Source organism: Lactuca serriola, chromosome 4 (genome assembly GCF_051521515.1).
Source record: "Lactuca serriola cultivar US96UC23 chromosome 4, Lser_US96UC23_V15, whole genome shotgun sequence".
Taxonomy (NCBI): Eukaryota; Viridiplantae; Streptophyta; class Magnoliopsida; order Asterales; family Asteraceae; genus Lactuca; species Lactuca serriola.
The window spans coordinates 24051582-24067630 of record NC_136411.1 but is presented as its reverse complement, the minus strand read 5'-3'; the positions used below and the strand labels follow the sequence as shown (position 1 = coordinate 24067630).

Below are 16049 nucleotides of genomic sequence, written 5' to 3'. Positions count from 1 at the left end.
ACACAATCAACTAGTATACTACATATATAACTATATGCCATGGGAACCCCCGCATGGTCTTCACATAATACATAATGTATCAATAGAACATTTGCAACAATCATCACAACTAGATAAATGGGTCGGCCTTGGTGCCTTAGACCCATTAGTATGGTGAGAAGACTCCCCTCTCGAATTCTGAACTGATTAGCCGAAGTCAGATATATCCCACACGCTGCTCCTTCTCAACCGCCCATAATCAATGAATAAATAACTCAACATAATTCCATAAATACCCCCAGGGTCAACCCTGATCAAGGTCAAGGTCGATAATCTATGTCAACCCTGACTCGTCAAGTGTGACCTAACACCCGTCGAGTTCCTATTTGTGACTCACCAACTCGCCGAGTCATACCCGTGACTCGTCGAGTTCCTTGGTGTTTACGGTCGTAAACTTCCAACCGAACACCCTTGACCTTAAACCCTTGTCCATGAACGAGAAAACCCACTCGACTCACCGAGTCACTTGCATGGCTCGTCGAGTCCCCTTAGTACCTTATGTTTACGGCCCTATCCAGTGGGACTCAAGGTCCCAAACTTCATATCTATACTCTACTAGTGATAATACCATGTAAAGTTGCCAACTTTACGTTCGTATAAAGTCTCATAATGCCAAAACTACATCAACAAGCTTCTTACAAGTCTCTAATGCATGAATAAGAATTAGGGTGCACCAAGGAGACAACTTTATGAAAATTGGGACCTAAGAAGGTCTAGATCTAGAACCATATCCTTGTGATAGGTCCAGATCCAAACTTGGTTCTATGTTCTCAAGGATGGCCACAATCTTCCAAAGAAATCAAAGCTTAAGATAGCAGATTAATACCTCATTCAGGAGTCCAACACGAAATAGATGATTGATCTAGAACTTCCCCCTTGATACTTACTCTTCAAGCTTGGAATCCTCCCTAAAACCCCAAAGATAAGCTCCCAAACGTTCTTACTTCACACACTAGTGGGTTTGCGGTTGTAAACGTTCTCCTATTGTGATAAGGGAGGCCACTGGGGCAGATAATGATGTTTATATAGGGGGAAAAACCCCAAAATTAGGGTTTTTACCTAAACAGCTCTGACTCGCCGAGTCGGGCCTTCCTACTCGCCGAGTCAGTTCCGAACCTACTCGACGAGTTGGACTCCCAACTTGCCGAGTCCATGCATAACATTTCCCCCAAATGGTACTTTCTAACCGATACTCGAAATAGGTGTTACACCAACAGTAATAAAACATCCCAAGTCAAAACCAAAGTGTCAATAATCAAAACATGTTATCATAAGACAATATCAGAGTGCAATCCCAAAGATCTCATGTGCAGAAAACATAGTGTAATGCGTTGCGATCGAGCTAGCTCCTTTCCTTTGAAAACGAGATACCTGAAACCAAAACTGAAAATCGTAAGCACAAAGTTTAGTGAGTTCCCCCCATCATACCACATCCCATACCGAACACACACTGCCAGGCAATTATGGGGTGCTCGACCTACCCTGTCAGGCAATTCTGGGGTGCCCGGCCTACCCATGTCAAGCATTTCTGGGGTGCTCGACCTACCCTGTCAGGCCATTCTGGGGTGCCCGACTTACCCTGTCTGGCAATTCTGGGGCACCGACCTACCCTCCGGTTTATCTCAACCGGCTACGAGGACTATTTCACCCCTACTACTACCACATAATAACATAGCATAAACTTACTGTCAAACATATATGGGGTGCATGAACTACCCTTTGATCCTTACAACCGTAACACGAGGACTATTCCCCTCTTACTATCACTATCACATAATAACATATCATAAACATACTGTCAAACATATATGGGGTGCCTGACCTACCCTTCGGTCCTTATGACCGTAACACGGGGACTATTCCCCTCCTACTACCACTATCACATAAAACATAGCATACTAGCACATAACACATAACAGATAGTGACATACTAGACAATTATCACAAAGACAATCATCTCAACTATAATCAACTACTAGTGGGTCGACATTGGTGCCTTCAACCCACTTCTGCTGGAAGGTAACTCATGTCACACTACTGAAGTCTCGTAGACAAACTCTAGTTGTTGGATAACAGGTTCTCGAACTGTCAATCATCAAAATAACACCCAATCAGTAATTGGGTCCCAACATATACCCATAAGTCCATGCTTGGGGTAAAAGACTGCTTTACCCATGTCTTAGCTTGATTCAAGCCCAAGGCCCAATCCAAAGGCCCAAAAGTCAACTACGAGTCAAAGCCCAATATATGGCTCAATTTTCCAAATTGGGCCCAAACCTTAACATTGTCTTATTCTAAGGCCCAACCATTTAGTCCAGTCCAAACATTTGGCATTTCTAATGGCCCAATATCTTATAATCATAAAGGCCCAATTATGGCCCATCTATGGTCCAATTTTCCAAATTGGGCCCAAACCATCACATAGGCCTTACCATAAAGCCCATCCATAAATTCTTAGTCCATTTGATTGCTCTTGGATGGCCCATCAATAGCCCAATCACTAAACCCCAATAGAAACTCCCAACTCAAAGCCCAAGTGAAATTAGGGTTTTCACATAAAATGACAATTAGGGCTAAGTGTTTCTCGTTTAACCCATTAAGGACTTAATCCATTAAGTCCATCACTCTTCTAAATAAATCATATGGTTTGATCGGGTGCAATTCACAATTCCATTCCAATGGCCCAATATGTCGGTCCCGATAAGTCCAAACCAATAATTCTAAAATTAGGGTTTTCTAAACCCTAATTAGGGTTTTCAACCCAATCATAGCCCAATAGGCCCAAAAACTAAGTCCTTAGATCAATTAGGGATTCATTAGGCCCACTAGGGTCTCATAAGGCCCACTAGGGTTTCATTAGTTGGGCACCACCCACTACCACCTTGGGTAGTGGTGGTCAACGACGGCTCATGGCGGCGGCCACCACCTCGCGGCGTTGGTTAGGGTTCTAGTCCAATCGAGTCCAAGCACTCCAAAAGCAATCCAATCACAAGCTATGCACACTGTCACCCAACACGGCAACTGGTGGCGGCAGCCACCACCTCACGGTGGTGGTTATGAGTTTCTTTCCATTATTCCTTTACCGATTACATCATACAATGCAACATATCAAATAACACACACACACAAACACACACACTAAGCTAAACACACACACAATCATCCTTGTGGTGGTCAGTGGTGGTAAATGGTGGCAGCCACCACCTCACGGTGGTGGTGGTGACTTTTCCGGCTAAATAAACACCCACACATAACACCCTCTCTCTACATAAATAAACGCACCAAAGCACACTCATAGCCACCTTTCATGGTGGCTAGTGGCGGCATGTTAAGGTAACATGGCGGCAACGACAACACAAGCGACACAACGATGACGGTGGTATGGTGACAAAATAACAACATAAGAACGGATGAAGCGAATGATAATAGCGGCGGTTGTGATGACAACCTAATTTCCAGTCCTTCCGGCTTCTCCCAACGACCACAGCGGTCCTTTTCGTTGGTCCTCATCTTCGCCGGCAGAGGATGCGACATCGGCTTTGGAGAGTCGTGAGAAGGAAAGAAGGTGGAGCGGGGATTGCATCGTTGACAGAGATGGGTGCTGCAACTCGTCCGATCCATGGGAGTGACGGTGATCATCGGTTCCGGCGAGGCTAGGAGGTGGCAGTATGAAGGGTGGAGGGTTTAACCGACGGCTGCAGCTCCACATTAGGGTTAGGGTTTGATGCCCGGTGATGCTGGGGTTATATAACCGGTATACGGAATTTCATACCATAATGACATAAATAGTCCTTCCCTTTAGAAATATTATCAAAACTAACCCATAATTTACCCTTTCGGCCCTCAGCATTAAAACCCATTACAATTTAGGTACAATATTTACCATTTACACCCTTGCTTCCATAATTCCTCTCAAATTCGATCCGTAATTTACCAAACAACCCCTTAGCCTCCAAAATCTCTTCAAATGATGTCCCAGAAGTTACCTAGTCCCTACCTTCAATAATACATACAAATTAAGTCCGAATTTTACACTTTTAACCCCCAATCTCTAAAATTATGACAATTAGATCCTTAAGACCAATACCTTGCTATATAATTATTTATTTTAGGGCTACTATATTGTCATACCCCCACACCGAGATGGAGGAAAGATTTGGGGGCGAAGGACGTCATGTACAGTATCATAACAATATGCAATAGTAAAACAAACAACAACATCCATTGCATTAATAAAATAGTTAATACATGTGTGTTCTTTGTATAGTTGTATGACACAAAAATTTATAGCAAAAATAAAAGACGAGTCTTGAACATGCTCTGTCTTCTCAAAACCTGTGCCAGTGTACCTGTCTACTGGTTCCCTGAGAATACAAGTTATTTTGAAAGAGAGTATTAACATTTAAGTTGGTGAGTTCATAAGTATTTAGTGTCTAATGTTTGTATTTGTTTCATGAAAATGTTAGTATACTTCCCAGAAAATCCTATATTTTCTACTTAAATGAAAAGTAGTCTTTTACCCAAGACCCAACTATTTGTATGATTTGTTCTCTTGAAATAGTATAAATGTATGTTTGTACTTGAAATAGTATGAATGTATGTTTGTACTTGAAATAGTTTAAATGTATGTTTTCCATATATGTAAACTATCTTTACTAGAAAAATAGTATTCCTTGTTCATGTGTGAACATCACTGTATGTATGGAATGGAAGATAATATCTTTTAGTAGTTTTATTTAAAATAAAACCACTGAAGAAATGTTTGTCTTGTAAACCAAATTGTTTAGTTAATGTTTAATGTGAACGAGGTTATAACCATACTTAATTGACTAGTATAAAACACGATGTTCTTTAGGTGTCGAAAAAGAAATGACATTTGTCACCCGTAGACCTGCCGGTCCCAACTATAGCTAACATCAAGGTGTGGGATTGTCAGTACCGTATAGATCTATACACAAACTCATGCTCTCCCTCCAGGAGACTCTGGTTATAAAACATGACTTAGCAAGAATGTTGCTAAGTATCATGAAGAAGTATATCACATTCTAGTTAACTTGTTTTCATATAGTATGTATATGTTTCTTGTTCTTGTAAATGAATGGTGTACTTTGTAATGAGAAGTAATAGTGTGTATGTATTGATTCATGTATTGTTTCTCTGATCTAGAAAATAGTATGAATTGATTCTCTAAACTATACCTATTATAGTTTACTAGTATGTTTGTTTGAATTGTAAATGATTTGGAGAAAAGACTCATTTGCCCAACATATGCAATTGAGTTAAGTATGTTCTTGAAAATGAGATTTAATATTCATGTATATATTTATCATGTATAACTATGATTTAGCCGACAGTTAGACTAGTGATCATACCTTAAGCCCTCAACCAAACAAGGAACAAGAGTTACGTTATTAGCAATAGTCCTAAGTCTGTTAAAACATGATTATACATAAATATACAAATGAATACGATTTTGATATAAATAGAAATCTAAAATAGTTTAAAAGAGTTTTGAAATGATTTTAACAATATTTATAAGCATAAGAATTCCTTTATTTGTTTGTTTTCACATGTAAGTGTTAACACAATTCTATTGTGTTTTGCTTGTATCACCCCCCTTAAAAACATTGAAAAAGGTAAATTGTAGGGGTATGAACTCACCTTAAGTAAGTGATTCGCTTGAAGGTTTGATATAGGATGTTTTTCCATAAGTTAGATCCCGGGAGAAAAACGAGTCCTAAAAGCATTTCATGTAATATATATGTATACTATTGAATAAATTACTGAAATTGTCCATGTGGCTTGGTCAAAATTGCACATTTGGTCCCTAACTTTTTTTTGCACTCAGATCGTCCCTGTGGTTTGATTTTGTTGCGTTTTTCGTCCCTATGGTTTGGTAAAAATTGCATGTTTGGTCCCTAACTTTATGTATGTAAGGGACGAAAAATGCAACAAAATCAAACCACAGGGACGAAAAACATAACAAAATCAAACCACATGGACGATCCGAGTGCAAAAAAAAGTTAGGGACCAAACGTGCAATTTTGACCAAACCACAGGGATGATTTCAGTAATTTACTCTATACTATTAGTGAATATAATCGCAAGTATGTTAAGGAAATAGACAACTTTGTAAGGTTTACTTACAAATAGAGGTGTTAGAAGCTATTTTGGAAGGTTGCTATGCATTTTCGGCCAGCCCTTGGGTTTTCGGCCACATGAAGATCTTGGTGTTCTTGGTGAAACCAAGGAGATTCAAGGGTTTTCGGTTGATGATCACCAAAATGGAAGGTGATATCTTGATGAAATGAAGAACACTTGGTGTTCTTAACAAGATCCGAAGAAGATTAAAGGATTTTTCGGATGATAGTTGGGAGAGAATAAAGGGTTTTCAGTTAGAAGTGTAGAAGTGAGGAAGTGATTTCGGTCCCTCCATATGTATAGGGTCGAAATTGTACGTGATGGGACATGTTTGTTGGTTTGCGTACCGAGAGGATAAGACCGAGGGTTTACGACTGTGAACCGAGGGTTTGCGGTCAGAAGGGTTTACGGCCAAACATGGTTTCCGACTGCGAGGCGTTTACGGTCCGAAGAGAGTTTGCGGTCCGAAGTCTTTAAGCCATGCGAGGGTTCTCGGATTTAAGCATTTCACTTCCAATTTTTGTAACACTTCTAATAAAAGGGTTTAAACACATATATATTTTAAATCTAACTTAATAAGATAGATCAATACAATAAGTTTGACTTTAGTTGACCCAAGTTTGACTTTTACAATATTGAAATTAACGGGTTATCACATATACATTCATTAATTTATTTATTTATTTACTTAATAAACGGGGTGTTACATTAAGTGTGTGAACCAAGTTACAAATGTGTTTTATCTATATTAAAAATGAAATTTTTGGTCATGAATTTTGGGATGTTACAACATTGCAGTACCAAAATTTCGAAAAATCATAACTTCCTCATACGAAGTCAGATTTGGACGTTCTCTATAGGCACGCTCTCAATTTTATGACTACTACGACTTTTGTTTAGATCACTAAGGCTAATAAGCAACCTATCTCCGATTCACATTTTATGACATGCCTTGTCGTATAGGGCCGAACACAAATCTTCGAATAATCATAACTTTTCTATACGAAGTCAGATTTGAGTGTTCTATATATTTACGGAAATCGTATTGGCGTTTCCTACATGTTTATGATGATTACTTTGGCTAAAAAGTAATATATTTCTACTTCGAGTTTTATAAACAAATGTTTATATTAAATCGTACTGAAGGGTGAAACAGGGTGTTACACTACTGTTCTTCCATTAGAGGAAGAACATGTAGCTGACAATCCCGACACGAACAAAACTGACCAAACCCATAAAACCTATCACTTTGTTATCATCAAATATACCGTACACGAGTTAGCTAAGATATATGTACAAGTGATACATATCTAGAATATTATCACTAAGACAGTGGTCTATGGTCATCAACATAATTATTTTTCCTAGGACTTTATTGGAGACTCAAGTATGTACCCATAGTGAGTAGATGTACAACTTCAAGAGGAGAATTGTTTCCAAAATATTATAATCATTTAGTCATAGTCAAAATACTTTTCAAAATATCATTTTTCGTGAATGTGCATAGATTTACGAACAACAATTATCATAACACATAAGGGCATATAAACATAATACATAAAGTTTAAATCATAAAAATCATTTCTAGTCATATGTGGGTTATGCATTCAGTAGTTACTCATGTTGATAGTTTGATATCACACTCCTTTAAATCTTATTACACCTCTTAATCACCATCTATTTTATTAAAATCAAATAGTTACAAATGACCAAAGTACCCCTACAAGGGTTCCTAACTTCTTGATCTTATTTTCAAGTTTTAACCCTTTTTATAAGTCTTTATGGAAGTTTCGAGGCAATCGAAGGTTGGAATCTATGAAAACTGGGAAAAAATGGATTTCACTATGGACATCTAGGGAAACACATGCCCATATTTTTTTTCCTCTTGGAAAATCTACGGACCGTGGGCCCTCTGTAAACCACCTATAGATGTAGTCGACGATGAAGACGGAAGAAGGAAGAGATTCAGATCGACGGTGAAAATGGAAAAGGGATGAGGGAGAAGATGCAGTTGATGTCATGGAATTAAACGATTGAGAGATTATAACAAGAAAAAGAGAGGAACACGAGTAGTGGGGTTAGGGGGTGGGACCCACATATATTTCTGTGTCATTTTTTTCTTCGATAACATGATATTAATAAAAAAAGATAATAAATAATATAAATGTCATTTCAATCTTGTAAATACTAAATCTGAAACCAAACCAAAGATTGTCTAAATCGAAAAAGATCCAGAAACAAAAAAAAGGCAAACTAACTCCAAACCAAACCAAGGTACCATTCATGTAATTTACTATAGTTAATTATAAATCTAAAAGTAGGGTTTGGTGAAAGTGGTAAGGGTCCCAATATATATATATATATATATATATATATATATATATATATATATATATATATATATATATATATATATAAAAGTTAGGAATAGTAAATTTTTTAAGTATTTGACAAGATTGGTCCCTAAGGTTATGTATGTTTGCTCATTTTTTTGTTAATTTTTTTGTCACTTTTGGTCATCCAACTTATGTTGGTTTTAAAAAACTACTTACACCTTTCACCTTTATGTTCACAAACAACCTTTTCACTTTCGTTTGAATTTTTCATAACCCTCGCCTTTTGTTACATATTATTAGTATTTAGTCTTTTGGTAGAAATGGTCCCTCATTATTATTATTATTATTATTATTATTATTATTATTATTATTATTATTAGACAAAATTACACGATTGGTCCCTGTGGTTTACCAAATTTAACACATTGAGGACAATGATGGAAACCGAAATCACTCTTTTATTCCTAATCCTATTTTTTTTTTTTTATTAATTTATATTTCTCTTTTTGGTTTTAAATTAATGTTTTATTTATTAGAAAATACTCATTCAATACCATAAAGCCACCCACCAGCTGCCATCACCACCACCACCACTGCCGCCAAATTACATAAATGGACCATATGGTTTACCCATCGTCACAAATTCAGTCCCTACTACCTTAAAAGACCAAATTACCCTCACATTAACGGACAAAAAACAACAGTTTATATTTTCCGGATTGGTTTTCCGTCCGCTGCCATACATGACAATAAAGTTCAATTTATGAGACAATTTCTTTATTTTCCTCATTTATTGCAAGAAATAATGATTTAAATTTCTTTACTTATGTAATTTTTTTTTAATCGGCAAATACAAATATTATAATCTACTTCTAAACTAACACCTAATTTCACCTATGTCCACAACGGGACTTGAACCCTCGACCTAAAAGTGGGAGGGCACCACCTGATACCGCTGGGCTAGAAGCCCTTTGGTACTTATGTAATTAGATGACATTGTTTATCTTCCTTTACTAGATTATTTCAATGCAATTCAACATGCTACTTTACTTTACAAAGCAATATCTTCCAACCCCGACAACGCTAATGAATCCTTTCTAGTTCTCATTCAATATTTCAATCGAGTCCAAAGATAAACACATACACTTCCAACTTTTTCCACATCTATTTCTTAATTTATTTTAACAATAAATAATTTAAATATCTCCTATCTAGGATTGAACCCATATCTATTTCTTAATTACTTTTTTTTGATGAGTATAATGATGGTTTAAATTAAGTGGGTGTTTGTGATAACTTTTTCAGCTCAAATTTTTTTTTTTTTTTTTTATAAAATGACTTTTTGTAAAAGTTCTTTTTCCAAAAGTTATGGTTTAAAATGTGTTTGGATGGTAAAAAAACAAAAGTTGCTTTTAAGAAGTACAAAAGTTCCAAAAGTCACGTTTTTGTGACTTTTGAAAGGGGTTGGCTAAAAAGACATCTCATTTTACCATATAGACACCCTAATGAATTTTTAAAATATTTTTATTGGTTGAAATTGCATTGTTTTCCGAAAAAACTGATTATAAGTAGTTGATTATAGGTTGACTTTTTATAAAAGTGATAATAGGGTGTCTAAAGGATATCTTATTAGCAACACCCCTTTTGAAATCAACTTTTTTTCCTTTTGCTCATAAGTTGTTTAAAAAATACTTTTTAACTTAGACAAACATTTTTTTGCACTTTTTTTTTACTTTTCTTAAAAATGAAATGTCAAAAAAATGAGAAAATACCGTAAATAGTCAAAAAATGGGGGTTGTTTTCAAAAAACAAACATAAAAATGGACTTTTCCGGATATAGACATGCATTCCGCGGAGGTAACTCCGCGGAATCCACTGTAGCTCCGCGGAATGACAAAATCGTAAACAAATCAATATATAAAAAACTAATTATTTTTAAGAACCCCGAAGAATCGATGTGAAAAAAAAAAAAAACCCTCAAGATCCATTCCGCGGAGGTCTGCGGAGGGTCCTCCGCGGAATGTATGTCTATAGCTAGAAAAATCCATTTTTATGTCTATTTTTTAAAAACATCCCCTATTTTTTTTACTATTTACAGTATTTTCTCCAAAAAAAATTGTTTTTAAAGCAATCCAACACCCTCTAAAAAAGAAGTTAGGGAATAGGGATACATCGATACAGCATATGGATCAACCCCAAACCAAAGGGCCATTCTTGTAATTTAATATAGTTAATTGTAAATTTAAAACTAGGGTTTGGTGAAACCGATTCTCATTCAACATTTCAATCGAGTCCGAGATAAACACACGCACGATCGTCTCACTCTCCCTCAGAACACGAAGCCGCCGATACTACCTCCGGCGGTCTCTCTGTCCGCTCTATATATCATCTCTCTCTCTCTCTCTCTCTCTCTCTCTCGATCAAACGCGATTCTCGAAGCCGCAGTTTCTCTGTCCGGTCTTTCCATCGCTCTGCTCAGTCCGGCGTACGAAGTCAGGTAGCCGCCGAGCCGCCCACCCACCTCCGGTGGTATTTCTGTCCGCTCTTTTGGTCTCTCTGCCCACCGCAAACGCAAACCCATAGAGGTAAATTTTAATGTACGATTTTGATTTAAGTTTTAGTTTTAGATTAATGCATAATGTCAGAATTTCAGATTAATGTGTAATTTTAGGTTTTAAAATATGATTTTTTTTTATGTTACTGGAAGTTTGCATAACTTATTCAGAGTACTGATTTCACATATGATGTTTGTATGCCACTGGAAGTTTGTATAGTTTTGAGCTCTAATTTCTAATTTATGTATAGCTGTTGTGTGTTACTGGAATTTTGGATAATTATTAATGATACTTTTTTTTTGCTAGATCAGTTATCGGAGTTCATAGCATAGAAAGAATGGGGATGAAGCTATTTGACAATGGTGGCTCCGATTCTGATGACTTATCCAAAATAGAAATCAACAAAGAGTTCGCACGCAGATACGAGCATAACAAGAAACGTGAAGATATACAGCGGTATGAAGAGATGAAGAAGAAAGGTGTAATTGATTCGGACATAGATAGCGAGGAAGAAGATGAGTCATCTGAAGACGAGGAGAATATTGTCAATTATTCGAGAAAGCAGGATTTGCAGTTCTTTGATGCGTTAATAAAGGTCAAAAAGCAAGATCCTTCACTTAAAAATAAAGATGCTAAGCTATTTGATTTGGAAAATGAGGATGAAACTGAGGATAATAATAAGGAAAAGAAAAGGAAACCGATGTATCTGAAAGATGTGACTGCAAAGCATTTAATTGAGAAAGGGCCTGAGTTTGATGATGAAGATGACGAAGAGGAAAACAAGGGTAAGAAAAAGAGTTATTCTGAAGAACAGGAGGTATTAAGAAAGGAGTTTTTGGATGCTGTAGGTGACGAAGACGATGAAGATGATTTATTGAAGGTAAAGAATGATAAAAGGGGAATTGAAGATGAAGATGAAGATGAAGTTGAGTATGAAAAGAAGCTAGATGAGTATTTTGAAGAGGATGAAAAGTTAGATGAAAATGAGAAGTTTTTGAAGGATTATTTCAGGAAAAAGATGTGGTTAGATAAAGAGGCCGGTAGTAGTAACCACTTAAATGATGTGGAATTAGATGTTTCAGAGGATGAAGAGGAGTTAGAAAGACAAGAAAATTTCGAAAGAGAGTTCAATTTTAGGTTTGAAGAAAATGCAGGTGATAGAGTTATGGGGTTTTCAAGAAAGGTTGATGGTTCAGTGAGGAAGAAAGACAATGCAAGAAAGTTACAAAGGAAAAACAAAGAGGAAAGGATAGCACTAGCAGAGCTTGAAAGAAAGGAAGAACTGAAACATATGAAGAACTTGAAGAAGAAGGAGATGAATGAGAAGATTAGAAAGATTAGAGAAACAGCAGGAATTGGTGAAAATGAAGTTTGTTTATTAGATGAACATGATCTTGAGGAGGAATTCGATCCTGATGAGCATGATAGAACAATGAAGAAAGCTTTTGATGAAAACTTCTATGAAGCTGAAGATGTGGACCCACAATTTGGTAGTGAAGAAGAAGAAGAAGATGGTGAATTGGAAAAACCAAACTTTGATGAAGAAGACGAGTTTCTTGGGCTTCCAAAAGGGTGGGAAAATGAATATGGATCTGGTGATGGGTTCTTGGCTACTAGAGAAAAAACCTTAAAGGGCAAGATTGACAATTCACATGATGAAGAAGATAAGAAGAAGAAAAGGAAAAGGTCTGAAGTAGAGGAGGAGGCGATTAAGAAAGAGTTAGAAGAGTACTATAAGTTGGACTATGAGGATACAATTGGGGATTTGAAGACAAGGTTTAAATACAGACCTGTTAACAAGAACACTTATGGATTGAAAGCAAAAGAGATTTTGGTTGTTGATGACAAGGAGTTGAATCAGTTAGTTCCTTTGAAGAAGTTGGCTACTTATAGAGAGGATGAGTTCATTGTTCCTCGCCATAAGATAAAGGAACATAAACAGAAGATTAAATCTCTTCTTAAGGGAGAGACTTCTGAGAATGGTGGAAAGAGGATCAAACATGATGTTGAGAAATCTAATGAACAAGTGGTTGATGATGCACAAACTGAAGGTGAAAAAGTACTTTCTAGGAAACAGAGAAGAAAGAAGAAGCTGAATGAGTTCAAGCTGCCACCTTCAAGACTTTTAGCATATCAGAAGATTACAGGAGCTAAATCCAGTAACAAAAGGAAACACAAAGCTTAAGTGAAGTGGAGTGGAGTCCATTCTATAAAAGGTATGTTTTGATGAAATTAAGTTTATGATCATGAGAGACATTTTTGGAGCAACATTATGGGATAATAGGCATTGCATTTATATGATTGTTTAAAAAACTATCAAACCAGTTTTGAGTTGTGTTAAATTAGTTTTGGGATGAGTGGTTCTTAGATGATATTACATTATTTGATGTTTTGTAGTTTTGAACTAGTTTTGAGTTGTGAATTTTGATGAGAGTTCATACTTTGATTTAAACTTAACTGTTGGGTGCAAAGTAGTGTTTTCTTCTGTGGTTAAAGAAACTTGTCAATTTCCTTAATCCAAATTATCAAACTACCCCTATTCTATGCATACTTGTTTAAAAACACAAATTTGTATATTTGTATTACTTATATCTGTACATGTTGACAGATGAATTGCATTGTTCAAATTGGTTTTGCTCTATAGTTTTTTGTGTGTTAATCTTAATAGACGTTTCACCGATAATTATTAAAACAACTACATATTTACGAGCAAGGTGTTACCTCCTAAAAAGGCGAACTGACGTTTGAGTCCTGTTAAAGACAAAAGATGGATTTAGAAGTATTATTAATAAGTCTATGAGATGGCTGTTCTAAAAAAATCAAATGACATTTTTGGTTCTAAATTTTTTTTTGCTGAATCTATATTTTAGTTTTGGTCCTTGTGGTTTATATAAATCTACACTTTTAGTTCTAACTTTTGAATGTTTGACATGACTCGATCCTTAGTGGTTTATATAAATCTACATATATCACAAATAGAGGTGGTAATGGGTCGATCTGGGTTTGGTTTGTGTTCAACCTATTTAATAATTAGGTTGAAAATTTCAACCCAACCCAACCTGTTTATTTAAATGGATTGATATTTCCAACCCAATCCAACCTTTTAGATAAATGGGTTATCATCGGGTTGACAATTCCAACCCGACCTATTAAATAAATGGGTTAAACTTGGGTTAACACACTTAAAATCAATTAAATAAATTATAGACAAAATTACAAAAATGATCATTGTGGTTTGTCAAAAGTAGTGGTTTGTAAAAGTTGCATTGGAGGTCCTTTTTCATAACACCGTCAATTTGTAGCTGTTTGGGGTCATTAAGTTGGGGGTATATTTGTCTTTTTACGTTTGCTTCTCCACCCCCTTTAATAAGCCCTAACCAACGTTCACAAAAATCAAGCTAGCATCTCTGAAAAATCGAAGCTCTCCTTTCTTGCAAGAATGGTGATTTGTACGTGTGGAAGTGTTGCTGTGAGAGTCACATCTTGGACAGACCTCAACCCAGGAAGGCGATTCTGGTCTTGTGCTCGAAATGGTCGAAGCTATCCATTTCTTGGGTGGGGGGACGATCCGATGTGCCATAGAGCTGTGGAGGTGATTCCTGGCTTGCTGAGGAGAATGCACAATGTTCAAATGATGTTGATTCAAGCTCGTGCAGATGTTGTGAAGCTCAAGTGGATGCTTATTCTGTCTTGGTTCTTTTTTTTTTTTTTTTTTTTTTTTCGTTTATATACGTATGCACTAAGTAGTAGTTGGATTTGGGGATGTATTTGGTCAGTGTATTTTGGATATGTAATGTCGGGTGGTGTGTAGAACTGGAATGGGATATTACCAGTTGATTTTGGGATGTGATGTCATGTATTAGAATCTTAATGTAATGTATGGTTTTGGTTAATCAGTTTAATGGTATTTTGTCTTATGTTAATTATAAAGCATTTTTTTTTTTTTTAAATTATTGATCAGGAATATTGGAATGTAATGGAAAGAGTTGTGTCCATTTATCAAAGATTGGAATGGAATGAGTTGTGTCCATTTATCAAAGATTGGAATGGAATGAGAAAAATACAAAGATCAAAACCCTATAAGTAAACAATGGAATGGAATGTGTTTTGGTCATTTATCAAACAATGGAATGGAATGAGTTTTGGACATTATCAAACAATGGAATGGAATGAGAAACACACCATATCAAAACATAATAACTGAGATCATTATAACCAGAAATGTAGCATGACATATGGCTAGTATCAACTTAATTACATCACTAATTTAGGTAGTTGCAAAAAGATGTAATTATCTAGATTAAACATGTTTTAACAAAAGCATCAATACAAGTTTATAATCTTAAACAAAAGGTAGCCAAATAACTTGATTAGTCATGCTTTCATCTGTATCCAACTTCACTTAGGTCCTACTTGAGGCTTTTTTTCCATTGTCTATCTTCTTTGCTCTTAACCCACCCATAACATCTTCACTTGATCCACCAACTGAACCTTGACTTGTTCCACCAACTGCATCTTTACTTGATCCACCCACACCACCTTGACTTGATCCACCCACTGCTCTCTGACTTGACCCCCCATTGCCCCTTACAAATGTTCTAGAGTTATGTCATTTGTTATGACACTTGGAACAAGTAACAATCAAGAATTTCCTAGATAGGTTTTTTGACTGGTTAGTAGGCTCATCTATAGCCCTCCTCCTCTTTTTCTTGGGCCTTCCAACCTACAAAAATATTAAGGAAATTTTAAAACTGGATGAATAAGAAACTATGTTAACTAACATTCAACTTACTTGTGTGTGATGTGTAGGTGGTATAAGAGTGGTTGGACATCTAGATTTTGGCCACATGCTCCTGCCATTGATTAGATCTATTTTGTTAGTGTACATTGCCCTCCATGTTTCTAGCTTATAACAAGGATGCACCCAATATTCAGGCTGTTGGATTTTTTCACCATTTTGAATATGTTCCCATATTGC

At 36.3% G+C, this 16049-nt stretch overlaps 1 protein-coding gene across 5 annotated transcripts; it reads left to right on the top strand.

Annotated features, from left to right (window-relative positions):
* The first annotated feature begins 10784 nt into the window (after positions 1-10784).
* On the top strand, positions 10785-14973 carry LOC145101202 (KRR1 family protein). 5 transcript variants are annotated; one of them, XM_079038378.1, is made up of 3 exons: positions 10785-11101; positions 11383-13287; positions 14510-14973. In XM_079038378.1, exon 2 carries the CDS (start codon positions 11409-11411, stop codon positions 13254-13256), a length of 1848 nt encoding a protein of 615 aa, XP_078894504.1. In that variant the 5' UTR covers positions 10785-11101; positions 11383-11408; the 3' UTR covers positions 13257-13287; positions 14510-14973. The 5 variants fall into 5 exon arrangements, with proteins under 5 accessions (XP_078894504.1, XP_078894505.1, XP_078894506.1 ...); XM_079038379.1 differs by having other exon boundaries at positions 14474-14973; XM_079038380.1 differs by having other exon boundaries at positions 14470-14973.
* Positions 14974-16049: the final 1076 nt, after the last annotated feature.

Excerpts from the sequence above, each read along its gene's own strand:
- LOC145101202 (XM_079038378.1), top strand. The coding sequence starts at position 11,409 with ATGGGGATGAAGCTATTTGACAATGGTGGCTCCGATTCTGATGACTTA.